This window comes from Pseudopodoces humilis, chromosome 18 (assembly GCF_049639895.1).
Source record: "Pseudopodoces humilis isolate 2021_Gansu_Grassland_sample_001 chromosome 18, ASM4963989v1, whole genome shotgun sequence".
NCBI lineage: Eukaryota > Metazoa > Chordata > Aves > Passeriformes > Paridae > Pseudopodoces > Pseudopodoces humilis.
The window spans coordinates 17,350,993-17,378,390 of record NC_142217.1 but is presented as its reverse complement, the minus strand read 5'-3'; the positions used below and the strand labels follow the sequence as shown (position 1 = coordinate 17,378,390).

The following is a 27,398-nucleotide window of genomic DNA, read 5'->3' as shown; positions in this document are numbered from 1 at the left end:
CCCAGGGTGTCAGACCCTGCCCGCAGCCGGCTCCGTGCCCCACGCATTACAGGGTTAAAAAGGGATTTGGGCTGGGCCCTTAAGGCCCTGGTTTAGCCTTTGGTCAGCCACAATCAAAACCGATTGTTCGGGAAGCTCGAGATGGTCACTGCAGGTCCCTTCCAGCCCAACTATTCCACTCCATCCTCCCCGGTGTTTAGCGCAGCCAGCCCTTTCACTGCTTTCCTTTAAAATATTGCCCTAAGATGGGGGTGCAACTCTCCTTTGACTGTTTTTAACACAGGCAATCAGCAACTACGGCAATTAAGAGGCCTAATTAGCATCTGAATCAGCCTTCTCGAACAACCCCCTTTCCAATAGTAGCAAATAAGGGTGAGGGAGTTGCAGTTCTCCCTGTGAGGGTGGGCAGGCCCTGGCACAGGTGCCCAGAGGAGCTGTGGCTGCCCCTGGATCCCTGGAAGTGTCCAAGGCTGGACAGGGCTTGGAGCAGCCTGGGACAGATGTGTCCAGATGTGTCCAGATGTGTCCCCACCCTTGGAATGATGAGAGCTCCCTTCCAACCCAAAGCGTTCTGTGATTCTGTGAGAAAGTGCCTGCAGCCTGCGGGACAGGCAGCCCTTGCTGAGGCTGTTTATGGAGCTCCAGGGAGGATTTCACTCCAGCAGAGCTCCCGTGCCAGGTTTCCCAGCGGCCTGGCCGCTATTCCCGGGAAGGGTTGGGATGTGCCCCGTGAGCAGCCGCGCTCTGCCTTTGGGCAGCAGAGCCAGGGCGAGGCTGCCCAGACTCACACACTGCACACCAGATGTTCCCCTTCTGCCGAGAGCGGGGTGAGTGAGAGCCCTGCTGGCCCCACATCAGCCCCGGGGACCCTCTGGGAATCTGCCACTTCTGCCAGAAGGTTAAATAAGATTTCAATGAAGTGACACATCACCACAGAGCAACTGCTTCAGAGCTGCCTCCGCTTAGACGAGCTCTGCTCCAGTGGGAAAGTTTAAAGCCGAGCCTCGGTCTGCTCACGCACTCCCTGGCAGTCCCAGACTGACCTCCCTCCTCCCTGCCGGCCGCGCTGCGCCATTCTCCAGCGCCCACCGCAGGGCAGTGCGACCTATTCAGCCAAGGAACTTGCCAAACGGGACAATTTTATTGTTTTTCTCACGGATCTCCCAGCCATTAGGGGATCACACCCCATCCGCACGCGGCTGCAGCCGCTCCCGCAGCACCACGGTCGCGCGTCGCCCCCTCGGCTGTGCCCAGTCAGTCACCTCTGACTGCGTGTGTATCAGCTGTAGGGAAGGAATTCATTTTCTTGCAACATTAGAGGTGAATTAAACGCTGGATACTTGCTACCAGTCACTGGAGTAATTCTGCTCCTGAGTCCTTTCATGGCCTGGAGGGAGGGGAGGGACGGGAGGGGAGGGAGGGAATAAGCCCTTTCGAGACCACAGAAAATTGCAAAAGGATGTTTCTTCCAACCCGACATGACAAAATTGAATTCCAAGCTATTTAATGCATGCACGAAACGCCATAGAGGAACCCAGCCCGAGCACTCCATCCAGCACGACAGGGAAAAGGGTTCGGAACACAGACATCGCTCCGGCACTAACTCAGTGCTTCCAGCTCCGGACTTCCAGGCGATTCCACTTAAGTGTAACTACCGGGTTAAGGGTTCTCACAGACAGGGCTATCGCCAGCATTTCCATGGACACACAGCTATGGGAACACTGCGGTTATGATCACACGAACGATGGAGACCTCGGGAAGCCGCTGTCCCGGGGGGTTGGAGCCCGCTCAGTCCGCAGGGCACTGGGGCCAGGGTCCCCTCCCCGCCGGGGGTCCCGCTCCCACCGCGGGCGCGGCAGCCGGGCCCGGCCGGTGGCATTTCAGGAGCGAAAAACCAGCAGGGCCACGGGGAGCCTCTGGGTTTGTCCTTAAAAACGGGGTTTCACAGGTTATACCGTCACGAGGGTGATGCCATGCAGCCTGCCCACGGCCCAGCCCGCCTCAGACCGGCGTGGTTCGTCTGTTGGCCGGGTTGTTGTGCAAAGACTCCTTGAACTCTTTGGGGATGGAGTTATGGACCTGTAAAAAACCGTGGTCCCGCTCCGAGTTGAGCAGCGTCCCCATGGTAACCTTGGAGGGATCCCTGGAGAGGGTGAACATGGAGATGTCGGTGGAGGGGATGGTGCTGAAGCCTTTGCTGATGGGCGACATGTCCCGGGAGCGGGGCTCGGTGGAGCGGGAGCTGGACCGCCGGCGGAAGCGGTACCTGTAGGGGGGGAGGCGGGTGAAGGCCGACTTCTTCAGCAGCTCCGAGTGGGACCGGGCGCGGATCTGGCGGTGCTTCTCGATGTACATGTGCACGGCGATCACCCCCACCATCTCGGCGATGATGAAGGACAGCGCTCCGAAGTAGAAGGACCAGCCGTAGGAGTAGCTCTTCTTGGAGTCGCTCTGGCCCGGGTCGCCCGCGTTGGCCGAGATGTAGACGATGATCCCGATGATGTTGCTGAGACCTGCGGCGGGGACAAGCGGGACAGGCGCTGACCTGGGTGGCAGCAGTGGATGGGAGGGCGTGTCCCCACGGGCCACCACCCCCTGTGCCAGCACACTCGGCCCAAATCCCCTTGCAGACCCCTGCCGACCTGCCAGGATACCTTTACATTCCCTTACACATTCCCTTATTCCTGTGTGTTCCTGGGAACCAGAAAGGAAGGAGGAATAACCGCTGTTCTGTCTAGAAAAGGGACATTTCAGGAGCTGGTTGTGCTTTGCTTTGCCGAGCAGTGAATGTGGGAGCCCAACAGCAGCAGAGCCAACCTGAGGGGCACAGGGGGATCCCCCCAGCATGAACCCCAGCTCAGCACGGCCCTGGGAGCACGGGGAAGCTGGAATGGCTCTGTCTCTTTCCATTTCTGCTGGAGTCCTGAGGCGTTGTTTGGGACAGGGGCAGCCTGTGCCCCACCAGCAGCCAGCGGGGCCGTGCTGCAGGCTGGGGAGAGGCTGGTGCATTCCCAGATTTACTTAATGAATCGATTATGTTCTCTCTGCTGTTTTCTCATCTGCATCAGCAGCTCCTGCCAGCCAAGGAGGGAGAGTCATTTGTCTTTTTGTGGGGAGAAGAAAAACACAAAATAGAGCGGTTCCTTGAGACAAAGCCATTGTCACACAATAATCAGGGGAAGCGTTGGTGAACGACACAGAGAAATGAGTAATCCAGCAGGAACAGCCTCTCCGAAGAGTGGTTTCCGTGTGGCAGCCCCTCTGCCTGGTCCTGCAGCTGCTGGCACAGTGCCCACTGTCTGTCCAGGGATGGAGGAGTCCCTGTCCCAGGGGAATGGCTGCACCCTGGAGCCCTGTCTGGCACAGTGACCATGGCCAGGGACCCCTGATGGTTTTTTTCCTGCTGTGGGGATTTTCCCACAGGGCTGGAACATCTCTCAAACCTCAGGATGTCTCTGTGCTGACAGCCTGGGAGGACCCACAGCCCGCCTCCTGCTCCCCCGTGCCCCCCAAGACCGGAGGAGCCCCTGGGCAGCTCCTACCTGCAGAGACGAAGAAGATGCCGGCGCTGAGGATGACGTTGTGTTTGCTCTTGTAGAACTCGCTGGCGGCCACACACAGACCCCCGAAGAACAGCAGCCCCACGCTGAGGATGGGGAAGATGCTGGATGCTCTCACTGCACCTGTGGGACAGGAAAAGGGGCAGGATCAGCCCCCAGCACCCCCTGCACCAGCACCAGCACCTGGGGATCGTGCAAGGGCATCCCTTGTGCTGCCAGGATGGATGGGGAGACCCAGCACCGGTCCCCACCATGAGTCCCCTGCTTGTCACGGAGTCCTGGAATGGTTTGGGGTGGAAAGGACCTTCAAACCACCCAGTGCCACCTCTTGCCGTGGGCAGGGACATCTTCCACCTTCCATATCCCAGCTTGATCCAAACCCTTTCCACCCTGGCCTTGGGCACTGCCAGGGATCCAGCGGCAGCCACAGCTTCTCTGGCACCCTGTGCCAGGGCCTGCCCACCCTGCCAGGGAAGGATTTCCTCTGAATAAATCACCTAAATTTCCCCTCTGTCAGGGGGAAGCACAGCAGTGCCAAGGCAGGCTGAGGGTGCCCCTGGGGATGAGGGGCACTGTCCCCTCTGTGTCAGCATGTGCCAGGCACCGTGACAGAGGCTGGGCACAAATGACACCCCTGACATGCAGAGCCACATGCATGTGCCAGACTGCTGAGGGCTCACCCCAACCTCTGCACCTCCAAACTGCAGCACCAGGGGGGCACACGGCAGCCCTGGGCTCTCCCCGAGCTGCTGGGGCTGGAAGGAATCCCGGGAGAAGGGCACAGTGCCCATGGCCTGGTGCTCAGCCCCAGCCCCCTGAGTGACCCAGCTTCTGCTCATCCAGCTGTTGCTCTGAACTCTCAAATTTCCACACCTCTGCTCACCCAGCACAGAGGAGAGTGACTTTAATGAAACGGCTTTGCAGTTTTACTAGATTAGCGCTGAAGTTCTCCCACCCCCTCTCACATTTAAAGTAAAAAGTCTATTTTAAAGCCCCCAGGAGTGGAATTTTAATGGAGCTTCTCTGTATTTCTCTGCTTTAATAACGGCCCTAATGGAGGGATGAGAGCCCAAGCCAAGGCACAGTGTATTTTTGGTGCAGCAGGTAGTGATCTGCTGCATTCATTACTCTCAACTGTCATTTTGGAAGCTGATCCACGTAGGGAAGTGGACCAGGCTGGGATTTAAGGTCCCTTCCAGCCTGGGCCATTCTGGGTTTCTATGTGAAAGCCTGAGGTCCTGCCCTAAAGCTCTGCTGGCCCCTGAGACAGGAGGACCCACTTTTCCCAGGAAACCTGCCAGCTCCATTTCCCTCTGTCTCCACCTGCAGAGCACCTGGCAGCGCTCCCTGTGCTCCCCAGCAAATCCAGCCTGGCTGGAGGCTGCGGGGACAGGGACACCAGCACGAGACGTGTCCCTGTGCTGCCACAGCTCTGACCTGCGGGGTCCCCATCCCCAGGGGGACACCAAGAGACCCAGGCCGTGCAGCAGCTGCTGGGAGTGGCAGTGGGCGAGGCGAGGGCCGGCGTGACATTAACACATTGTCTGCGTGTGGCACGGGTAAGCCAGAGGGTCCTGGTGCTGCAGGAGAGCCGGGGGGCCGTGACCCCTCCCCTCCTGCTGCTGACAGGGAAGGGGTGCCCTGCAGGGTGAGGGGGCCCAGGGCACGCGTGCCACAGGCGAGCAGACTCACGGAGGAGATACTCGGCCGTGTCTTGCTCGTAGTCTGCATCCTCAGGGAAGTGGTCGATTTTCTTGCACACTCCTCGGAAGGTTCCTGGGGAGACAGAAGCCAGGAAATGCTCAGGACCCTGCTCTGTGCAGGATGTGCAGCAGCCCAGGGGCCTTCATGTTCTAACTGGGGACACTGAGGCACAGTGTGGGACTGCTCTGGAGCAGAAGGGACAGGGAGAGGGGGCAGGAGCTGAAACATCTCCCCAGAAGAGCAGCCCCCTCGGCGTCCTGGCTCTAGAGCACGCGTTCAGGTCATGCTGGCTCCATCCCCTCTGTCCTCAGGAGGGACAAGTCACCAGGGACCAGGGTCCGGACAGGACGAGGCAGCCCGCAGGGTGTCCTGCCCGCTGGCACACTCCCAGGCTGTGCTGGGGGAGCTGAGCGGCACGACAGGCATCAATTAGAGCCTGAAGATGAAGCTCTGGAGGAGGCAAGCTGTCACCCAGAGGGAGACACAGCATCCGAGGGAGAATCGCCTGCTCCCGTTGCTTTGGGAACTGTGGGAGAAGGGGATGCACTGGGCGCGGTGAGGACACCGGCTCCGCAGCACAGCCCCCAGCCTCCTCCTCCTCCCAGCTCTGGGCTTCCACCCACCTTCTCGCAGTGCCCAGAGCCGGCAGACTCTGCCCCACGCACCCCAGAGCTGCCTCCCACGAGCGCCTTTGCTCGGCAGCCACCCGGCACCGCCGGAGCGGGGCTGCACCGATGGAGCCCCGGGCTGAGCCGGCACGGCTCCGGCTGCCGGGGGAGCCCCGGCTCCACCGCATCCATTCACACTCTGACATTTATTCTGTCTCCTTTACTCCCCCTGTTCAGCAAAGGATGCTCGTCGTCATGGCAATGCTGAGCCACCTGACACACAGCTTCAGCCTCCAAACACACGCCACGACAAGGCTGCGATCCCCAAAATCCCCTCTGACCTCCAAGGTGCTCCCCAGGGAGGGAATCCTGCCCCTGGGAGCTGCGGCTGGAAATGGCTCCAGGGCTGGACGAGGCAGCTGCTCGGGGTCCTGGCTGGGGACACAGCCCCCGCAGCAGCTGGGCCATGTGTCACATCCTCTGCCAGCGGGTCCCCGTCCCCCAGGCACGGCAGACACAGCTCTGAGGGCGAGCAGCGCCAGCTCTGCCAGCGGCCGGTGCCAAAGGGCAGGAGCCACAGGGCAGGAGCCACAGGGCCGATGCCATCGCCTGGTGCCATCGGGCCGGTGCCACCTCCCTGCTCACCCTCCGGCAGGAGCGGAGCAGGCTGTGCCCCAGCCCCACGCAGCTGCAGCTCAAACTCTCCATGGAGCGATCCCACCTCAGTCCAGGAAATCCCCTCCAGCTGGAAAGCTGCCAGGGATTTGTGTGTGCCCGCAATGGGACCGCGGGGTGCCACCCTCGGGGGGTGACACCCAACTCCCCCGGCAGCGATGGCACTCGCACCCTGCGGCCGCAGCTTTGGGGGGCAGAGCCCGTACCCGGGCTCACCCCGCGGGGTCTGTGAGAGCCCCCGGATCCCCGGATCCCCCGGATCCCCGGATCCCCGGAGCCCCCGGATCCCCGGATCCCCGGAGCCCCCGGATCCCCGGATCCCCGGATCCCCGGAGCCCCGGAGCCCCGGATCCCCGGATCCCCGGAGCCCCGGATCCCCGGATCCCCGGAGCCCCGGATCCCCGGATCCCCGGAGCCCCGGATCCCCGGAGCCCCGGAGCCCCGGGCCGCAGCGTTTGTGCCCCCCCGGCTCTCCCTCCGTGCGCTCAGCTCCCGCCCCGCGTTTATCGGCACATGCACAGGCAATGAACTGATTCCATCTCAGGCTGTTTTCCTCTCAGAGCCCTTTTCCCCAGGGAGGGCTGGGGGGACGGGGAGGGCGTTGTGAGGGAAATACGGTTGCAGTGGTGGAAATACAGCCAAGAATACCGATCCCAGCCCGACGAGCCAGAAGAATAAAGAGCTCCAGTTACGGTGTTAAAACCTCATTATTTTCATCAGGTGGAGAGGTTTTCCAGGCACCGTCCTGGGTGCTACTGGTGTGTGCAAAGGAAGACTCTGAGGAGGACGAGCTGAGACCACCCTTAAATGAGAACAAAATTCCCTGCTCCCCTCGTCGTGGCTCAAGAGTCAAGGTCACATTTCAGCCCTCGGCTCTCTGCTCCTCCTGACAAATCCAAGTGAGTTATCTCCCAAGCTGTGGTTTCCAGTAATGGCCTTCCTAAGGACACTGAGCCCATCTGAAGGACGTGGAGGGTCATTAAGTTCTCTGAAAATTAATATTTTGGAGAACCAGAGGTCGGAGCTGAGCTGGGAAGTGCTGGGGTAGGAAGGAACCTGCTGCACAATCCCAGAGATGCTCAGGCTCTTCGCTCCCTGACTAACAAGAGCAAGATACCTAAATATCTCCGAGGAATTAAAACTTCAGGGCTCATCTTTTTTTACCTCCCACCCACCTCCCAGATGCTTGGAGAGATGGAAAGAAATTCATCCGTATTCTTTCCCTTCCCCAGCTCCAGGCTCTGCAGGGATCCTGAAACTCTTTGCACGAGGTCCCTGGTGTGAGATTGCAGAGCTCTGGGGTTTGGGCTCTGCCTTAGCCAGGGCTGGCACCCAGCGGCCACTGCCCGGGGCTCGGCGGCACCGAGCAGCTCCTGTGGCCCTGGGAAGGCTGGGCTGAGCCTCAGCCACCCCCCAGCACCTTGTTTGCCTCCTGCATCACCAAATTTTCAACACAGCCCGAGTTCAAAGACACACAGCAGCTAAACCGAGCCTCAGAGCAGGCCGGGGGGATGGCTCCAGGCCCTTGGTCTGCAGTAAGGACCAGCCCCGCTGGAGCTGAGGACAAGGACCAGGGCAGGGAGCCAGGGGAGCCAGGGGAGCCAGGGGAGCCAGGGGAGCCAGGGGAGCTGTCCCTGCCATCCCACCAGCTCTGGCTCCTCAGTTCCTGCCGCCTCACGCGCTCTGTTGGCCCCCAGTCCCCTGGAGAGCGGCCGGATGAAGGCAAAGCCGAGAGCCTTGGGATGGGCGCTGGGCTCCTCAACACCTGGCAGTGGGAGGAATCCTCCTCCTCCTCCTCAGCAGGGCTGAGCTCTCCCGCAGCACATCCCCATCGCCCCAGCAGCCCCACACCGGCTTCCCCCGCTGGAATCCGGCTCCATTTCACACCCTCTCCCCCTCTCTGCGCTGGTGGAGCGTGGCTCAGCACAGGCACCTACACACAAAAGCCTGTTCTGAAGGACATTTTCCCTGTTTTTATACATTAAAAAAACCCCACCAGTGGAAAAACCCAAATCAGATGAAAGGAATGCAGGAGCGAGGAGGCAGCAGAGGTGGCTCGGCTGTGGTGGCCGAGGGGAGGCCAGCATGAGCACACCTGAGCACACCTGAGCACACACCTGAGCACACCTGAGCACACACCTGAGCACACCTGAGCACACCTGAGCACACCTGAGCACACACCTGAGCACACCTGAGCACACCTGAACACACCTGAGCACACCTGAGCACACACCTGAGCACACCTGAGCACACACCTGAGCACACCTGAGCACACACCTGAACACACCTGAGCACACCTGAGCACACACCTGAACACACCTGAGCACACCTGAGCACACCTGAGCACACCTGAGCACACCTGAACACACACCTGAGCACACACCTGAGCACACCTGAGCACACCTGAACACACCTGAGCACACCTGAGCACACCTGAGCACACACCTGGATACACCTGGATACACCTGAGCACACACCTGAACACACCTGAACACAGCTGAGCACACACCTGAGCACACCTGAGCACACACCTGAGCACACACCTGAGCACACACCTGAACACACCTGAGCACACACCTGAACACACCTGAACACACCTGAGCACACCTGAGCACACACCTGGATACACCTGAACACACCTGAGCACACCTGAGCACACACCTGAACACACCTGAGCACGCCTGGGCACACACCTGAGCACAACTGAACACACCTGAGCACACCTGGGCACACCTGGCAGGCGCACAGAGCCCCTGGGCACAGCTGGGCATAGCTGGGCACACCTGGGCACCCCTGAGCACACCTGAGCACACCTGGGCACACCTGGGCACCCCTGAGCACCCCTGGGCACACTTGGGCACACCTGGCAGGTGCACAGAGCCCCTGGGCACAGCTGGGCACAGCTGGGCACAGCTGGCAGGCACACAGAGCCCCTGGGCACCCCCAGGCCGGCGGGGTGAGGGGAGCAGGAGGTGGCGGTGCCGGGCATCCCCCGGGGGACACGGCAGGCACAGCCTGGCGCTCCCGGCTCGGCTGGGCTGGCAGCTCCTGCCGGCGCGTGGCACCGGGACTGCACTCCCCCAGCAGCGTTAACAGCGAAAAAAAAAGGGGAAAATAAAAATTCTACATTTTGACAGTGACTCATCATCTCCCATTCTGGAATCCGTGGGGTTGGTGCAACCTACACAAGGCAGTTCAGAAAAGCAAAACAATTCTGAATAATAGAGGAGGAAAAAAAAGTTTGCAGCTGATGGGTAATTTCCAGCCCTTTGCTCTGAGGGTTTTCTCATTTTTCCTCATTAGAAAAGTAATCAGGTAACACTCTGGAGCTGCTTCCAGGGGCTCCCCCCACGCTCTCCTGAGCTTCCTTCCTCCCTGCATCCTCCCGACCTTCCTCCTGCTTCCTCCTGTCCTTCCCCATGGCTGGAGCTGCTGGCAGGAGAGCAGCGGGCTCAGGGAGGTGCTGCCATGGGGCAGGGGGGTGCAGGGGCTCAGGTGAGTGGGGGGCTCAGGTGAGTGGGGGGCTCAGGTGAGTGGGGGGCTCAGGGAGGTGCTGCCATGGGGCAGGAGGGTGCAGGGGCTCAGGTGAGTGGGGGGCTCAGGTGAGTGGGGGGCTCAGGGAGGTGCTGCCATGGGGCAGGAGGGTGCAGGAGCTCAGGTGAGTGGGGGGCTCCGGGTGCCCCCCGTGCCGTCCCCTCTGTGGCACATGGCCTTGGGCAGCAGCTGCCAGCGCCCTCGGCTCGTGCTGGGGAGGAGAGCACTCATCAGAGTGTCTTAGGAAATCATTTCATGTTTTATCTTTAACAGTGGATAAACATTGATTTTTATTTTAAAAGGTAATTGACATTCCTATGAGAGCGCAATGAGCGCTGGAGCAGCCGGAATCAGCGTAAATAAGCCATGTGCTAGAAATTAATGAGCTTCACTGATTGAGTTTATCTGTTTAAATTAATACAATTCTGGCAATTATATAAAAAAATGATCTCTGGTTTGTTTGCCTTCTTGGAGACATTGATGGAAAGAGATGGGCAGAGGGGGAGGCCTGGCCCCAGCTGAGCATCCCAGAGCCCGAGGCACCGGGACCTCTCGGTGCAGCTGGAGCAGGATCCCGCTCTCCCTGATTAACGAACATTTTGGATTTCCTTGGGTTAACTGATGATTTAGGGTTTGCCTTCCAGCCTCCTCTTTGGCTGATGGTAGTAGGGGTGGCCAGCTGAGCTCTGGGAGATTCCTGGATCCCACATCTTTTCCCAGCAGGGTGTGGGGAAGGTGGGTCTGTCCTGCAGGGTGGGAGCTCTGTGCCCGTTTGGCAAAGGGGGCTCATCCCCATCCTCCCCTTCCCACCTCTCCAAGAGCTGCCTGGAGCTGGCAGGAGCTCCCAGCCCAGCCCTGCTATGAGTGCCTGGTCTTTAGGGTCTCTTCCATCCCAAACCATTCCATGATCCCATTATCTGGCTGGATAATTAATTAACAGATGGATCCAGACACACTCATTTGTAGGAGCGAGTTTGACCCGCAGGTTTCGTGTCCAGAACACCGGGGACAAAACCTGCCCAGCTGGGACCAGGGGAAACCAAGAGTGAAGAGTGTAAAACCTGGGATCCTCTGGTTGAAGAAGCTGCCAGTAACTCAGACCAAGGGAATCTGAGGGTGTGGGTGCTCCGGTGTCTGCTCCCACCCCGAGCTCGGCACAGGCCGGATCATCCCCAGGCTGCTTAAGCACCTATTTATACTGAGGAGGAGAGAAGCTGCATTATGATGGGGAGCTGGAGGTTTCACTTCACCGGTATTAAAATGTCCTCTGAATTTCTAAAAACCTATAAATGACAATTTCATAGCTGTGAAGCGTGGCATCCAGCACAGGGGAGTGCTATTTTCGACTCTGTGTTGACAGCTGAAGGGGAATGGATCACAGAATTAAAAACTAGTTGCTGCTCAAGTCCAAGCAATCATGGCTTGATTATGTTTCTTATGGGCACACAGAGGCAAGTCCGAGGCACCAGCACAGGCTCCTGGTGCTTTGAGAGGTCAATTCACAGAGCAGAAAACAATTACAAGCCAAATCACTTAGGAGAATGGATTTAAGCATAAAAGCACAAGTGTGTACAGAGAATGATTTAAGAGTGTTTTGCCCGAAAACTCATCACCATGACGGGAGTTTGCGCTGCTTTGGAAACTGCCTGGCTAATAAGCAAACAGCTATAAAAATAAAAACAGGCCCAACAAAGAGAAGAAAGGAGATATTCATAACTCTGAATATAAATCAGCGGCTTGGAATTGTGGAGCAGCGATAAAAGCTCGAACAGACAGCGGAAAAGCATCCAAACGTCCTTGCCCAGTGCATTGGGCTGAGCAGCAGCAGAAAGGAGCAGTGCCACCGCCCGCCGCCAAACAACGCGGCAGCAGCGTTACTCACAGGCCCCAGAAATGTTCCACCACCCATCACAGGCACAGCATCTCTCCTGCAGCACACTGCCAGCCCACGGAGGGCGGACAGAGCCGGCTGAGCAATTCCAGCCCTATGGAATGGTGCCCCGGGAAGGCTGGAGAGGCTGAGACGCTGCTCTGCCACCCTGCGTCCCCTGCGCCGCTCCAGGGGCTTGGGCTGGCACCAGCAGGGCCTCGGGGCAAGGGCACAGGCACTGACACAGAGGGACAAGGACACTGCTCACACGTGTTTGGTGCAGCCAGGGCGGTGATGGGGACCAGCAGTGTGGTCAGTGGCAGGGCCAGGAGGGACATCCAGCCCGGACAAACTGCTTCATTCATGGAATCATCTCAGAATTCCAGAGTGGCCTGGGCTACAAGAGACCTCAAAGCCCATCCAGTGCCACCCCGTGCCATGGCAGGGACATCTCCCACTGTCCCAGGCTGCTCCCAGCCCTGTCCAGCCTGGCCTTGGGCACTGCCAGGGATCCAGGGGCAGCCCCAGCTGCTCTGGGCACCTGAGCCAGGGCCTGCCCACCCTTAATATTCCCTATTTCAAGGTGAAGCAGCTGCTTAAACTTGCGATCACCAGCGTGCTCCGTGTTTGTTACCAAACCCATCCCATAAAGAGAGGGCTCAGGGCAGGGGGTCTGGAGGTGCCCTTGGGCAGTGAGCCCCTCCATGCCCTCTGCACAGCACTGCCGGCCCAGGGCTGAGAAAAGCAAATCATTCTCCAAAGGAGCCCCACGGCGCAGAATATCCAGGCTAAAAATATGTAAATGGCCATGAAAAGCACTGCCAGAGCTGCAGTGAGAAGAGCCAGTCGCCAAGAGGCAATTTGGAATTTCCGAGCTCGCTGCACGAGGCATTAAAAAGGTCACTATTTCTGAAATAAGGATCTTTACAAATAAACACATTTGCCGAGGCCGTGGTGAGTCATGCCAGAGCGGAGCGCAGAGCATTTCCACCCTAATGCTCCTGACAGGCCGGGAGCAGGGAGATCTTTTCATGTTTACAGTTCATCAATAGTTATTACAGCTGCACAGTCAATCTTTAAAGCACATTTAGCCTGGGAGGAGGCTCGGCAGGTTGTTTTCCCTGAAAAAGCGATATTAAATTTATTACGTTCTTCCTCTTTTACAGCGTAGATTTGAAGGGAAGTATTTGAAGTTCAAATACATGACTGCCACTCCAGCACCTGCCTTTTTTAAAATATATCTATACTTCTGTCACATCTTCCCGGTATAAATACTTGAAGTTTTCAGCCGATGTGTTAAAAGGGCCTCGATCCATCACAGCCCATTTATGGCCGGGAGTGCAGCGGGCGCTGCGCTGCTGGGAGGGAGGCGCGGGCATCCCGGAGCCGCAGCTCCGCGCTCTCCTCCCCGCTGGCTCCCCCTGGCCGGGGCTGCGGCTCCGGCCCGGTTCCGAGCGCAGCCAGCACGGCCGGATTTAGCTCCTGAGCCTGCTGGAGGCAGCGCCGCCTCCTCACCATCTGCGGGAGGGAAGCAGCCCCGGGGAGCAGCTCCAACGCCCCAGATGGGGAGAGCGATATTCGGGAGTAGCACCGTAGTTCCATTCCTAGGTTTTTTTTTGGGGAACAAGAAGGAACTCTCCTGCAGACAGAGCATCAGGACAGAACTTTGCTGGTGAACGAGTGAGCAACACCAGTCCCATCTTCCCCTTCCAAGAAATAAAAGCCCAGAGCCATCCCCGCTCGCCCTGCCCGCTGTGTTTGGGAGCAGCTGGGGCAGGGACAGGGGAGGCTGCATCTCGTCTGTCACGCATCACTTCGGGCTTTGACAGCACCAAAAGCCCCCAGCACACGGCAGGCAGCTGCTCCCGGTCCTCCTCACTCCCCTGCCCCAGGCGGCCCATGGGACTCCTCTGTCTGAGGCTGTGGTGTCGCTGCCCTCGCTGCACCTCCGGCCCCGGGAGCAGGACCCGGCTCCTGGCCCAAAGCTGCTCCCCCGGGCTCAGAGCTGGGCAAGCTGCTCTGTGTTCCTGAGCCACTCACATGGTCACCCTGGTCATGGAACAGCCTCACCTTCCCCGGCTCCCCAAACCTGGCTCAAAACACAAAATGCTTTGCTAGAGAAGAATCGGAGCTTTTAAACAACCCCAAGTCCATCTGGCCCTGCCATTCCAAATGCCAAACAACCCCAGTTCCCCACGGCTCTGCCCTTCCAGGAGCCAAGGAGAGCTCTGAGGGGAAGAGGAGACAGATGTGAAGGCCCCCGAGGTGGGTGGCAGCAGCGAGCTTCACCACTCACCCAACGCTTTCCATCTTCCTCTTCTGCATTAAATCCCGGAGAGAACCCATCCTGCTGCTGCTGCTGCTGCTGCTGCTCTGCTGCCGTTCTCAAGGACAGGGAGCTCCACAGGCCCCCGGGCACTCACCTGGGGCTGCCCCCGTGGCTTTACTCCCCTATTTTCAGCTCTGGATTGTGCCCAGGGTCCGTGGCACTGCCCTCAGCCCCCAGCACATATCCGTGCAGGGAGGGCTGTGCCTGCAGCAGCCCCCCAATGGCTCCGTCCCAGCTGCAGCACAGCACTTATCACTTATCACTTATCACTTATCAGTTATCACTGAGGGCACCCTTGCTCTCCAGATCACGCCCCAGAAGTCTGGGAACGAGCTGGAAGGAGAATGGAGGGATGGAGAGCAGCCCTGAGGAGAGCTGGAGAGGGACTGTGGACAAGGACAGGGAATGACAGGACAAGGGGGAATGGTTTCACACTGACAGGGAGGAGGCTTAGATCAGCTATTGGGAAGGAATTCCTCTTCGTGAGGGTGGGCAGGCCCTGGCACAGGGTGCCCAGAGCAGCTGTGGCTGCCCCTGGATCCCTGGCAGTGTCCCAGGCCAGGCTGGACAGGGCTGGGAGCAGCCTGGGAGGATGGAAGCTGTCCCTGCCCATGGTAGGGGTGGCACTGGGTATCTTGAAGGTCCCTTCCAATCCAAACCATCCCACGGTTCTGTGGTTCTGTTATCCCCAGGCTAGGGGAGCACTGGAGAGCTGCAGATCACGAGCATCTGCTCGCTTTGGGTGCTCAGCTGGAGCCGCGCGGAGCCGGGGATTTCACAGCCCTGGAACAGGCTCTGCGCGGGAGGTGACACTGCTGTCACAGCCCTGTGCCACCTGCGGGGCTGAGCCCCCGCCCCAGAGCAGCTCCTGCTGCTGATGGGACGCTCCGCCGCTCCTCCTTTATGGAAGACTTCTCCTCACCCCAAGGGGAGATCTGTTCAAATTGACATGGCAAGAATTCCTGAGGAGCGGCTGAGCTCCTGCGCCCTGACCGAAGGCACAGAGCTGTGGCTGCCACAGGCGGTGTCACACACACCTCCCACAGCCACTGCCACGGCCAGCAGGAGGGCACAGGGACACAGGGACACAGGGACACAGGGACACGGGGACACGGGGACACAGGGACACAGGGACACAGGGACACGGGGACACGGGGACACAGGGACACGGGGACACAGGGACACAGGGACACAGGGACACGGGGACACAGGGACACAGGGACACAGGGACACGGGGACACAGGGACACGGGGACACGGGGACATAGGGACACAGCCCGGGGTGCCCACAGCACCGAGCCGCTGCCGGCAGACCGGGTTCGGGGCCGGGGGCGGAGGAGCGTGTGTCTCGCACCTCAGCCGGGATGGAGAGCAGCACAGAGCCCCAGCTCAGCCGGGATGGAGAGCAGCACAGAGCCCCAGCTCAGCCGGGATGGAGCCCAGCACACAGCCCCAGCTCAGCCGGGATAGAGCCCAGCACACAGCCCCAGCTCAGCCGGGATGGAGAGCAGCACAGAGCCCCAGCTCAGCCGGGATGGAGAGCAGCACAGAGCCCCAGCTCAGCCGGGATGGAGCCCAGCACACAGCCCCAGCTCAGCCGGGATGGAGCCCAGCACAGAGCCCCAGCTCAGCCGGGATGGAGAGCAGCACACAGCCCCAGCTCAGCCGGGATGGAGAGCAGCACACAGCCCCAGTTCAGCCGGGATGGAGAGCAGCACACAGCCCCAGTTCAGCCGGGATGGAGAGCAGCACAGAGCCCCAGCTCAGCCGGGATAGAGCCCAGCACACAGCCCCAGCTCAGCCGGGATGGAGCCCAGCACACAGCCCCGGCTGCGGGCACCCACCGCAGCTCAGCCAGCGGCATCGGCCCTGCGGGACCCCGAGCTGCCGGGAGCCGAGCAGGCTGATGGGGAGCGGCGGCAGTGGGAACTGGGGCAGGCTGGGCCGAGAGACAGAGTATATTTAATGTTCTTTTATGCAATTATTTACACCGTGCGCACCCCGTCCCCTGCGGGATCGCGTTTCCGCTGATGGGAGGCAGAAGCAGCAGCCTCGGCTCCTGCTGCCCCCGGCTCAGAGGTTTCACACCCCGCTGCAGCGCTCCTGCCTCCTGTGCACGCATCAGGACAAAGACTGATGTACAGGGAGCACTTCCAGCTTTGGCTGGAGTGTGCCGAGGAGCGACAAGAGACTCTCCCGGCACGGGGAGAAGGAGCTCCGGGGCTGCGAGAGGCTCCCAGCCCCGAGGCGGGCAGGGCGATGGGAGCGGTCCCGCTGCCAGGTCGGGGGGCGCAGCTGCTGTGCCGGGATGAGGCTGCGGGGCTGAGCGAGGCTGCTCCGCTAAATGCAGGGTTTGAGCATCCCGGCAGGAATGACAGTCTCGGCTGGCCGGGACACAGCCGGGCTGACACGGGGACAGCTGCCGGAGGTCACAGTCCGCCTCGCCAGGTGACAGGGACCTTTCCCAGGCAGGCAGCAGCCTGGGACGGGCAGGAGGCACCCGGGGAAGGTGCAGCCCCCTCAGGTGTGCTGAGGTGTCACGCACAGCTGCGAGAAGTCACAGGTGTCACACACAGCTGAGCATCACCCGCCTGGCCTGAAGGGCTCCTGTCTCGTGTTAGGGGGGAGCCCAGCCTCTCCAGGGGATGGAGGTGCCAAATCAGGGACCAGAGAAGCTCTGCAGGACACGGGTGGCTTGATGACAGCGCCAGCAGCACCCACCAAGGCTGATTTTAATAAGTTAAACCAAGCACACCTCAAAAGGGTTATTGCTTGTTGGTAGCCTCTCCCCTCGCCTTGTGATTCCAGGCACGAACTGAGATTAAATGTATAATTAGGGGACAATTACCGAAACACCGGTGAAATTGGAAATATGACCATTGGAGAGGCATGAACACAAATGTCACCCTCAAACACCAGCTTTTGTCACTGCTCACCGGTGCCCAAGTCCCACAGTCATCACCAATGCCAACATCCCCATGAGTGCCCAGAAGGGCTGGGAGGTCACTCGTCCCCCTTGTCCCCGATTCTCCTCCTTCAGTACAAACCGCTTGGCAAACAGCAAACGCACAGAGCCCCAGGGCGGGTGACAGGGTGGCACAAGGGGCTGAACCTGCTCCCAAACCTGCCCTCCCTGGCATGTCCACAGGACCGTCCGATCAAACAGGAGCCGGCACGGGAGCAGCTCCGCCTCCCTCTGCTGCCCGACAGCACGAGATCTGTCTTTACATTGCGGTGTCAGGAGATAAGAAACAGACAATATCTGAGGAGATCATCGCACCCTATCACCTGCTCATCCTCCTGCCTCTCCCTGCCGCGATTGTGAAAATCCCGGCGTGTTCAGCCGCTCACCGCTGAGTGAGGGGATCCTGCCATGTTCAGGGGATGAGCCAAGCCCAGGGGTCCTGACACATCTCAAAAGGGACCAAGAGCCCACTGCAAGAAGACCCTCCTGTTCTCCTCTGGGCAAGTGATCACAGAATCTTAGAACCGCCGAATTGTTTGGAAGGGACCAAAGGACACAGGACGGTTCGGAGCACGCAGCAAACCCTGCCCTGGGCTGTTCGTTCTGAAGACACCTCAGCACCTGCTGTGGGTCCAAGGCTGGGAAATGACACCGGTGTGGAATGAGAGGCTCCCGCAGCCTCCGCGGTGCCCCGGGCTGACCCAGAGCCGGGACAGGGCGGTGTTTCCCAGGGCTGTGGAGCAGCTCCCGGTGCGGGATGCAGCCTCTGCTCCTCCCCGCCGCGGAGCTGTCAGCACACACACGCTGGGAGAGACACCCGCTGTCACCCCGGCACTGCCGTTCTTCATCACACAGGGTGTTTTCCTTCACCAGAGCCCTTATCTGGAGCCGCTGCTCTTCACAGCCCGCCTGGGACTGCTGCTCCCGGCTCCTCACCCCGAGCAAAGCCACCCAAAAGCTCCGGAGCGGAGCTCATCGGCCAAAGCAAAGCCACCCGGGAACCCTCAGGGGGGACGTGAAACCCCCACCTCTCCACACCGAGCCCAAAATGCACCCACCAGCTTCAGGGGGTCTCCATCTGAGGGTCACTTGAAAGCCTGAAGTGGTTTGTAGGTGTTGGAGTCCAGCTGCAGCCCCTCTGGAAAGGGAGTGGGCAGCGGGCAGGACCCCTCCCCACCTCCCTGTGGACACTTTGCAGGGACTCAGACACGGGTGGGGACCTTTCCCCTCGGTGCCTCCGAGTGCCCCGGCCCCAGCAGCTGCGTTAATGACAGTGGGTCCTGGCAGCTGCCTCCTGAACCCCCCTGCCAAGCGGGACCCCCAGGCAGGAACTGAGCAACCCCCCCCCCCCCCACTTCTGGATTAGTGAGTTTATATAATTTTAAGAGCATTTTTTATTTTCCCGAAAAAGGAGGTTACCATCTATTTATGAAGTGCACACTGTGTTGATTTAAAATCCATGGTGAAAGCCATGTGAACGGGAGCCTCACTGAGCAGGAGGAGCTGCCCCAGCTCAGCTCAGAGCAGGACAGGTCTCCACACCCGGCCTGTCCCTGAGCTCTGGGCTGTGCCATCAGCCACCCCTGAGCCGTGGGAATGGAGCGCTGCTGAATCCGCCTGGCTTCACCTTACAAAAGGCAAAAGTGAAGCCGAGAGAAGGGATTTACCAAAGGCCAGGCGGCTCTCGGCGGTGGAGCCGGGCAGCGCTCCCTGGCTGCTCCAGCAAAAGTCACCGCTGGCACCTCCTGGCCGGGCCCCACCTCGCTGGGGAGAACCCGGCCCCATCCGTGGGGGTCCCTCCCCAAAACACGGCTGCAGCCCTCCTCAGCCATCCCCAATCATTTACAGCCGCCGTGGAGCCGGTGACCTTGCATGGGAAAAAACCCACTGGAGCCTCATTCAAATTCAGCCCTCCACCTCTATTACACGGGAGCAGCTCCGGAGATGACAGGCTCTGCACCACGCCTATGCAGCAGTAAAATGCCTGGTTCTGAGCTGTTCACAGCATACATTTTACTCATCACGTGCTGCTCGCAGGCAGTGAGGGAACCGGCTCTTTAACCCTCCCCACAAGTCAGGATTTTTGCCCGGAAAACACCGCAGCATCCCAGGAGGGTGAATTTTGCACCCTGTGCTCAAAGCAGAGCTGGTGGCAGCGGGCTGAGGCCCAGCTCCTCCCCGGACACTCTCCATCCAGCCGGGGAGCTGGAGGCACGCCTGCTCGGAGCCACGGTGCCAGCTGGCAGGGCCCGAGACCCTCCGTGTCCAGAAGGATTCTTATGACTCGTGGCATTTGGCCATGTGCCACAAGAACGTGGGTCTGGAGCAGCCCGAGGGTCCAGCCAGCCTCGTTTCCAACTCCATTAGAGGACAGTAATTCACTTTTATCCAATCCATCCTTTACCAAGGCGAGGCTCAGGGATTCCCTAAACTCGGGGTCGTGCCTGGCTGTGCCCCGTGCCCAGGGCAGGAGTTGGGTGTGACAGCAGTGCCAGGGGCTGGGCTGTCCCTGCTCCGGGCTGTCCTGGTGGAAAGACGCGCTGGGGGTTCAAGCGCAGCCTGCTAATCCCATCAGGTCCTCTCCAGCTGTCCCTGCCCACCTTCACCCGTCACCTCACCGCAGGTGCCTCCAGCGCACCACACCCTCTCTCGCCATCACACGGGACAGCACCGCACCTCCTCGGGTGACAAAGGGCAAACACCCCCTTCCCACACCTCCCCAAAGCTGCCTGGCTGCACAGAGCAGCCCTGTCCCCTCCATCCCCTCCAGCCCCCGCTGGCAGTGCCCATCTGTGACCCACAGCTGCCACCCCTGGCACCCCCGGGCAGAGCCGTGCCTGGGGCACCACACCAGGGGTGCTGGGCAGCTGGGCAGGGTGGGCAGTGGTCAGTGGTCAGTGTGGGCAGTGTGGGCAGTGGGTCAGTGTGGGCAGTGGGTCAGTGTGATCAGTGGTCAGTGGTCAGTGGTCAGTGTGGTCAGTGGTCAGTGTGGTCAGTGGTCAGTGGTCAGTGTGGTCAGTGGTCAGTATGGTCAGTGGTCAGTGGTCAATGGTCAATGGTCAGTGGTCAGTGGTCAGTGGTCAGTGGTCAGTGTGGTCAATGGTCAATGGTCAGTGGTCAGTGGTCAGTGGTCAATGGTCAGTGTGGTCAATGGTCAATGGTCAGTGGTCAGTGGTCAGTGGTCAATGGTCAGTGTGGTCAGTGGTCAGTGGTCAGTGGTCAGTGGTCAGTGGTCAGTGTGGTCAGTGGTCAATGGTCAGTGGTCAGTGGTCAGTGGTCAATGGTCAGTGTGGTCAGTGGTCAGTGGTCAGTGGTCAGTGGTCAGTGTGGTCAGTGGTCAGTGGTCAGTGGTCAGTGGTCAGTGTGGTCAGTGGTCAGTGGTCAGTGGTCAATGGTCAGTGTGGTCAATGGTCAATGGTCAGTGTGGTCAGTGGTCAGTGGTCAGGGTGGGGTTGAAGGGCAGCCTGGCAGCCCCTGCACACGGACACCAGCACGGGACCGGGCAGGACTGGGCAGGACTGGGCAGGAGCGGGCAGGACTGGGCAGGAGCGGGCAGGACTGGGCAGGAGCGGGCAGGAGCGGGCAGGACTGGGCAGGAGCGGGCAGGAGCGGGCAGGACTGGGCAGGACTGGGCAGGAGCAGGCAGGAGCGGGCAGGAGCGGGCAGGAGCGGGCAGGAGCGGGCAGGACTGGGCAGGAGCGGGCAGGAGCGGGCAGGAGCGGGCAGGAGCGGGCAGGAGCGGGCAGGACTGGGCAGGAGCGGGCAGGAGCGGGCAGGACTGGGCAGGAACGGGCAGGACTGGGCAGGACTGGGCAGGACTGGGCAGGAGCGGGCAGGAGCGGGCAGGACTGGGCAGGAGCGGGCAGGACTGGGCAGGAGCGGGCAGGAGCGGGCAGGAGCGGGCAGGACTGGGCAGGAGCGGGCAGGACTGGGCAGGAGTGGGCAGGAGCGGGCAGGAGCGGGCAGGACTGGGCAGGAACGGGCAGTGGCACTTTGGGGCGGTGATGAGAATCCAGCACAGACACGGAGCAGACACAGGAACAGGATGAGCAGCTCCTTAAATACCTGCCCATAATGAGTAGTGAGAAAAAGTGCTCCATCATGGGTGATTGCAATCTCAGGGACATTTGCTTGGCGCTTTTAAAAATTAAAGATAATAACTTTCTAACAGAAACAATCTTGCTGTCACCTTGGGGAAATTCTCTGCTTGGCCTCACTCAGAGGGCTGAGAGGAGCTGGAGGCGGGGGAAGAGCTGGTGCCTGGCCAGGGCAGCCGCTTCCAGCCCCATTTAATGCCTTCGCTGCACCCAGCTCGGCTCAGCAGAGCCAAAACCAGCCCTGGACAAAACCAACGGGGGAAAATGGAAACTCAGGAGTGAGGACAGCTGCTTTCCTGCACCTCACACCCCTGCCAGGCCTACTGAAAGGGGGAATTGGAAATCAAATTTAAAAATTAGATATGGGAAGTAGCAGGCCACACACACGTGGCTGTTAAAATAAATCTGCAACTGGAAGGCAAAGCAAAGCAAGGAGGAATTCTTTCGCTGTGTTGGAAGGAGCTTTCCTGAGGTGTGAACCACCTCTGGATCATGATGGTGTAGCTGTCAGCCATGGAGCAGAAGTGACACGTGTTTATTTATTCATCAGATACTTCTGTTCTGTACTTGGAGACAAACAGGCTCTGGACTCTGGCAGGAGCTGGGGGGATGCTGAACAGCAACTGCAAAGTGTAAACACGGAACTGGGAGGACTGGAGAACTTCCTCCCAGGAGCATTCAGAGAATAGGCTGAGAAGGCTTCTGAAGATGTAAAATGGATTTTAATAAACCTTGGCATTCTGTTGAGTTTCTAGAAGTCGGGAGAAGCTGGCTCAATGCCAGGAGTGATGCACTGGGCAATGGCAGGAGCTGTGTGCCCAGCACCGCCTGTGGGTTAGCAGAGGTGGGAACGGAGGAGGAGGCAAATGTCAAACAGCCTCATGGAAAACAGATTTATCAAACTTCATAAATTTTTCTTGATACAGTTACAAATTCAGTTGATAAAGGAATTCAGTAACATAATACATTTAAGGGTTCCACAGGGTATTCGATTTAGCTCTCCTGAAAAAGTTAAAGACCTGTATTATGCAGAATCAACAGCGCTTTATTAACGGGGCTGGGAGCTCACAGAGACAGTGCCCTCGTTCAAGGGATGTTCCTGCACAGGATCTCCTGTTACAAGGACAGTGCTGAGCTACGACAACATCTTTATTGAGAGTTTTGAATAGAACATGAAGCAATTGGGAGTAAAACAGGGAAACGGCAGAGAAAAGACTGGTGGGGATATTGATGGATGAGGGAGGGGGGTCAGGCAGATTTGGGCAGCTCGGTACCTTGGGCCCATCTCTATACAGCTCCAAGGATTAGGAGTGAGGAACCAGGAGAGCAGTTTGGGCGTAGGAGATGCTGCTCAGTCCCACCAGATGGGCTGGGGGTCCCAGCACTCTGGGGATGCCCTGGGAGGGGCTCAGTGAGCTCAGCGTGCCACCAAACTCACAGCAGGCAGAACTGGGACAAGCAGCCCCATGGCTATGGGAGGCCAAGGCACCAGAGATTATTTCCCGTGTTCAAGGGGAGCTTGAGGAGCTCGTGAGCTCTCCAGAGGAACCCCCGGCCCAGGGACATGGCCCTTCACCCTCCGTCACCACGGAGCCATGCAGGAGCCGCGGGTCAGGCTCCTGAGGGCCGGGGGTCAGCATGGTACCTGCAAGGTTGTGTGCAAATCCTGACAGGATCATCCCAAAAGAGCAGCCCCAAAAGCTCCCCAGGCTCAGCTCGGCTGGCAAAGGCTGTGCTGGAGCTGCTGTGGGGAGCACTGGAGGGGCCACGAGGGGCCCAAGGGGGACAGAGCAGCTCTGGGACATGTCTGTGTCCCCTGCAGAACACCCCACACCCCACCCCAGAGGAATGCAGGGTGCTGAGCATCCTCTGTGAGGGAGGCAGGCAGAGCAACGCTTGGCCTCCTCCAGAAATGACAGAGCACTTTACTCTGATGAGGGAAATGAAGGAGGAAAGGAAAAATACCACATCGCCTTAAAATATGGTATTTTGAGCAGCCTTGGCCAAATCCTCCTGCTCCTTCTGCCTGTTTCAGATCCGCATGATGCCGTGGAGCCAGTCCCAATCTACACCACGCAGCAGGGAGGACACGGAGCCTCCCTGCATTTAATGATGCTGCATTTAATGATGCTGAATTTAATTAAGTTTGATGAAAACCAAAGTTCTGTTACTTTCTTGAGATCACCACTAGCCTAAGCAGCGATTTCTCAACTTCGGCTCTCTCCCCAAAGTGCCGCGTGCTTCCCTCCCTTCCTGCTGACCCAGCGGGCACGGAGGAGAACAAGAGACGCCGAGACAGCCACGGGGGACACGCACTGAGCAGCGCTGCTCACACCCGAGCCGGACACACGAGCGTTCACCTATTGTAAAAGCAATAACCAGCATCCAAACGCTGCGGTTCCGAGCAGACAATCGCGGCCCAGCAGTCTGGAAACACCTGCCCGGGCTCCAGCGACTGAGTCAACCGCTAATTTGTGTTTCCCAGTGTGGGTGGCTCTCCATGGGTCTGCGGCGGCTCCATTCAGGATTTATCCGCTCTCGATGCGCTTGTGACGCTCACGTGGTGCTCGGCTCCCACGCAGGCGCCGGGACCGGCAGGATGCTCGGAGCCAGCGCTCCCGTCGGGCAGCTCCGGCTGAGCCCGGCCGCGGCCGCGGCGGCTCCGTCCTTCCCGAGCTCCTTCCCTCCTTCCCGAGCTCCTTCCCTCCCTCCTCACCGCGGAAAGTTCGGGCTGAGGCGGCCCCCGAGGGGCCGGGAGCTCTGCTCGGTGCTAAAAGCATCTCGTGGACCGCAGGAGAAGCGGCCCCTGAGACAGACCGTGCTCGGTGCCGCTCCGGGGATGGAGCCTCTGTCCCTGCCTCCAGCCCGACAGGGAGCGCGCAGAAACCGGCAGCCAGGCCCTGCAGCAGGAATCGCGCAGGACCTGCTGCGTGGAGCGGGTCCGGGGCTGTGCCCCCAGCGTTCCCCCGGCCGGGGGGCTGCTCTGCCCCCGCCCCAGCACCGTCCTTCCCCCGCACCGACTCGTGAGCCCTGCGCAGCTCGGCTGGGGGAAGTTTTCCCCGGCCAGCAGCGCACGGGTTAACAGCCTGCGAGGCGCCTTCTCCTGCAGGATTCAGGAGGGTGATGAGCAGCCCCAGCACGTCCCCCCAGCTCCATCAGAGCCCCACGTGCTGCCCCCGGGGAGTGACGGAGCCCGGGCCCCGCGCGAGGCCCCGGCGGTGCCGCAGGGCCGGAGCGAGCCCCGCACGGCTCCACTCCCACTCCCACTCCCACTCGAGCGGCTCTCAGAGCACCGGCGCGGGCTAGGATGTGGAACAGGGAGTGCTGAGCCCACGGCGAGCCCACGCCCTGCTGCTCCCAGCCCCGTGCCCAAGCTCGGGCTGCTGGGCTGGGATCCAGCTCTGAGCTCTGCCATGGCACTGCCGAGCCCTTTCCCGAGTGAGCTGTGCCCAGGGCAGCGGGGCCTCTTTGGCTCCTTCCAAAGCAGCGATAGATCACAGTGAGGGAAACATAAAACATTGGCTGGAACAAAAAATGCAGGTAGCAAACCGAAGAATTTTGGAAATTACTCATGCCTCCAGCGATCCAATCTTTCACATCCCTGGCTCCTGCCTCCTTGGCTCCCTCAGCCCAAGAGGGGAGACAGATTATCTCAAATTATTTATTATGGAATTAGAGCATGATCCAAACCCTCCTTGAGTCAGTAAGAAAGCTCTGACTGACTTCACCGGGTTTAGGACTGAGCACCAGGAACAGCACAGGGTATTTCTGCATCCGTGGCTGTGACTCACCGAGAACTTTCCAACGTGGAGGAGCAGCTCAGAGCCGTGGCTCGCCTGCCCCCGCCACTGGAGGGGTCCCTCCCGGACTGGGGCAGTGTGACACCGCCAGGGCCCCACGGGATAGCGGGGCAGGTTCTCCCGAGCACACAGGACACCCGCTGCTGCCGCTCCTTGTCAAAGTTGGGGCCCAGGGTGATGCCATCGGCCATTTTTTGCTGCGCAGGTGCCAGCACCTGGCTCTGCTCGAGCTCATCTTTAACCACAGCCTGTGGGTGCTCAGAAACACCCCAGCCAGCAGCTTTGGGCCAAAACTGCCCCAAATTGTGGCCTGTGCTGCAGGAGGGCGGCAGCTGCTGGGGCCTCGCCAGGCGGGCGCTGCTGCGGGAGGGAAGCAGCGGGGCGAAGCGGCGAGGCCGGGCACGCAGGAGCTCGCCCGTGGGGCAGCCGTGGTGGGGCAGCCCCTCCGTGGGACTGCCCGGCCGCGGGGACGAGCTGCGGTGGGGCAGCAGCAGCAGCCCAGCCCACCTTGCCTCGCCGCGCTGCCAGGAGGGAAAGGGAGCTGGGGCTCGGTGATGGAAGCGCCGGGTGCGGTGGGGTCTCCCCCGGTGACATGGACGCGGCGCCGGCCGAGCCTCGGAGAGGGGCAGCAGCCGCGGGCCTCTCACTCAGCCATTCCCCATCAGGAGAGGGACCTGTGGCCCCTCAGCCCGGAGCTCCCGGGGAGGACACGGCGCGTTTGCCGCCGCCAGCGCAGGTCCCCAGCACGGGGGGAGCCCGCAGAGCCGCTCCCTCCGGCCCCCGGCAGGTTCCGCTCGGTGCCACCGCGAGTGCCCGGGGAGGGGTGCGGATGGTGGAACGCGGGGCGGCGGGGCCGCCGGGCCGGGGAATGCTCGGGTGGCCGGGGGATGCGCCGCTCGCCGGGGGCCCGGATCTGGGGTTGGGGGTCCCGCGGTGCAACCCTTCCCCCGAAGTTTTGGGGCCGCGGGGGTCGGTACCTTCCAGGCAGCACGTCCTCCAGAGCCCCGAGTGGGTCATCACCTCCTCGTTCTTGCGGCTCGTGTCGTTGTCGCTCATGGACTTAGTCCTGCACACGCCGCGCGAGTAGAGCCAGTAGTCAGTGCCCACGGCGATGGTCATCAGGCTGAAGGCTGCGAAGGCTCCCACCGTGGTGACGAGCATCTGGACGCCTCTGTCACACATCCTCATGCTGCTTCATCCTCCGGCGGCGGCTCGCAGGGGAAGGGCCGGCGCCGCCGCCCGCCGCCCCCCGCCCCATGCCCCCGCGGCCGGCGGAGAGCCGGGCCCCCGCGGCGGCGCGGAGCGGGGCGGCCCGGCCCCGGGGAGCCCGGCAGGCATGGCCCGAGCGCAGCCCGCGGAGCGCAGCAGCCCAGCCCGGCGGAGCGGCTCCGCCGTGCGGTCCCGCCGCCTCTCCCGGCGCCTCCCCCGCGCCGCCCGGCCACGGCAGCGGCGGGGGGCGGCCGGGGCGGGGGGCAGTGGGGGGCGGGACCCGCGGGGGGCGGCACCGCCCGGACACCGCCCCCCGCCCGCTCACACCGGCCGGCGGCGGGGACGGCGACCGGCACCGGGGGCACGGGGACCGGGACGGGAAACCCACCCCGGGGTGCCGGGACTGGGCGGGGACCGCGACTGCCCCGGGAAGCGCAGCCCGGGATGCTGGCATCGGGACCGGCCCGAGACATCGGGAGAGGGACCCTACGAGAACGCCTGGACTGGGCGGGGGGACCCCACCGCCGGCTGCCGGGACTGAGCGGGGACCGAGACCGCGACCGCCCCGGGAAGCACCCCCGGGCATTCCGGGAGCGGACCGGGACCGTCCTGGGCCGTGGGCAGGGTGGAAGTCCCCTCCAAGTGGCAGCAGCGCCCCAGGGACCCTCACCCAGCCGCACCAGCCCCGGCACGGGGCCGCTCGGTTCCCTGATTCCCCAGCTCGGTCTGCTCGGTGCCTGAGCCCCGGTACCGGGCACCGGATGGCATCTGGGACAAGGGGCTGGGGACCCCAGGGAGGGCACAGCACCTGCCCCGACAACAGCGGGGTTTGTTCATCCCCCGGCCAGGAGCTGGCTCAGCCTGGACAAGCCTCGTACCCACGAGTCACTCCTGCACCATTCCCAGCAGTTAACCCCCCTGCCCTCTCCCTCTCCGCTGTCTCCTCATCTCCCTGAAACATCCCTCAGGCGGTTGGATGAACCCATGACTCACGCGACCTTTCCAACAAGCCCTAGAATACACTTACCTCTGGAATTCACGGTCCTGC

The 27,398-nt window shown here is 60.8% G+C and overlaps 1 protein-coding gene across 2 annotated transcripts; it reads right to left on the bottom strand.

The window, feature by feature from the left end:
- Window positions 1–1,122: 1,122 nt before the first annotated feature.
- CACNG3 (calcium voltage-gated channel auxiliary subunit gamma 3) lies at window positions 1,123–27,398 on the bottom strand. 2 transcript variants are annotated; one of them, XM_088064072.1, is made up of 5 exons: window positions 27,378–27,398; window positions 26,119–26,312; window positions 5,253–5,336; window positions 3,543–3,683; window positions 1,123–2,513 (listed from the first exon to the last, which is right to left on the bottom strand). In XM_088064072.1, exons 2-5 carry the CDS (start codon window positions 26,300–26,302, stop codon window positions 2,002–2,004), a joined length of 921 nt encoding a protein of 306 aa, XP_087920198.1. In that variant the 5' UTR covers window positions 26,303–26,312; window positions 27,378–27,398; the 3' UTR covers window positions 1,123–2,001. The 2 variants fall into 2 exon arrangements, with proteins under 2 accessions (XP_087920198.1, XP_005523159.1); XM_005523102.3 differs by lacking the exon at window positions 27,378–27,398 and having other exon boundaries at window positions 26,119–26,347.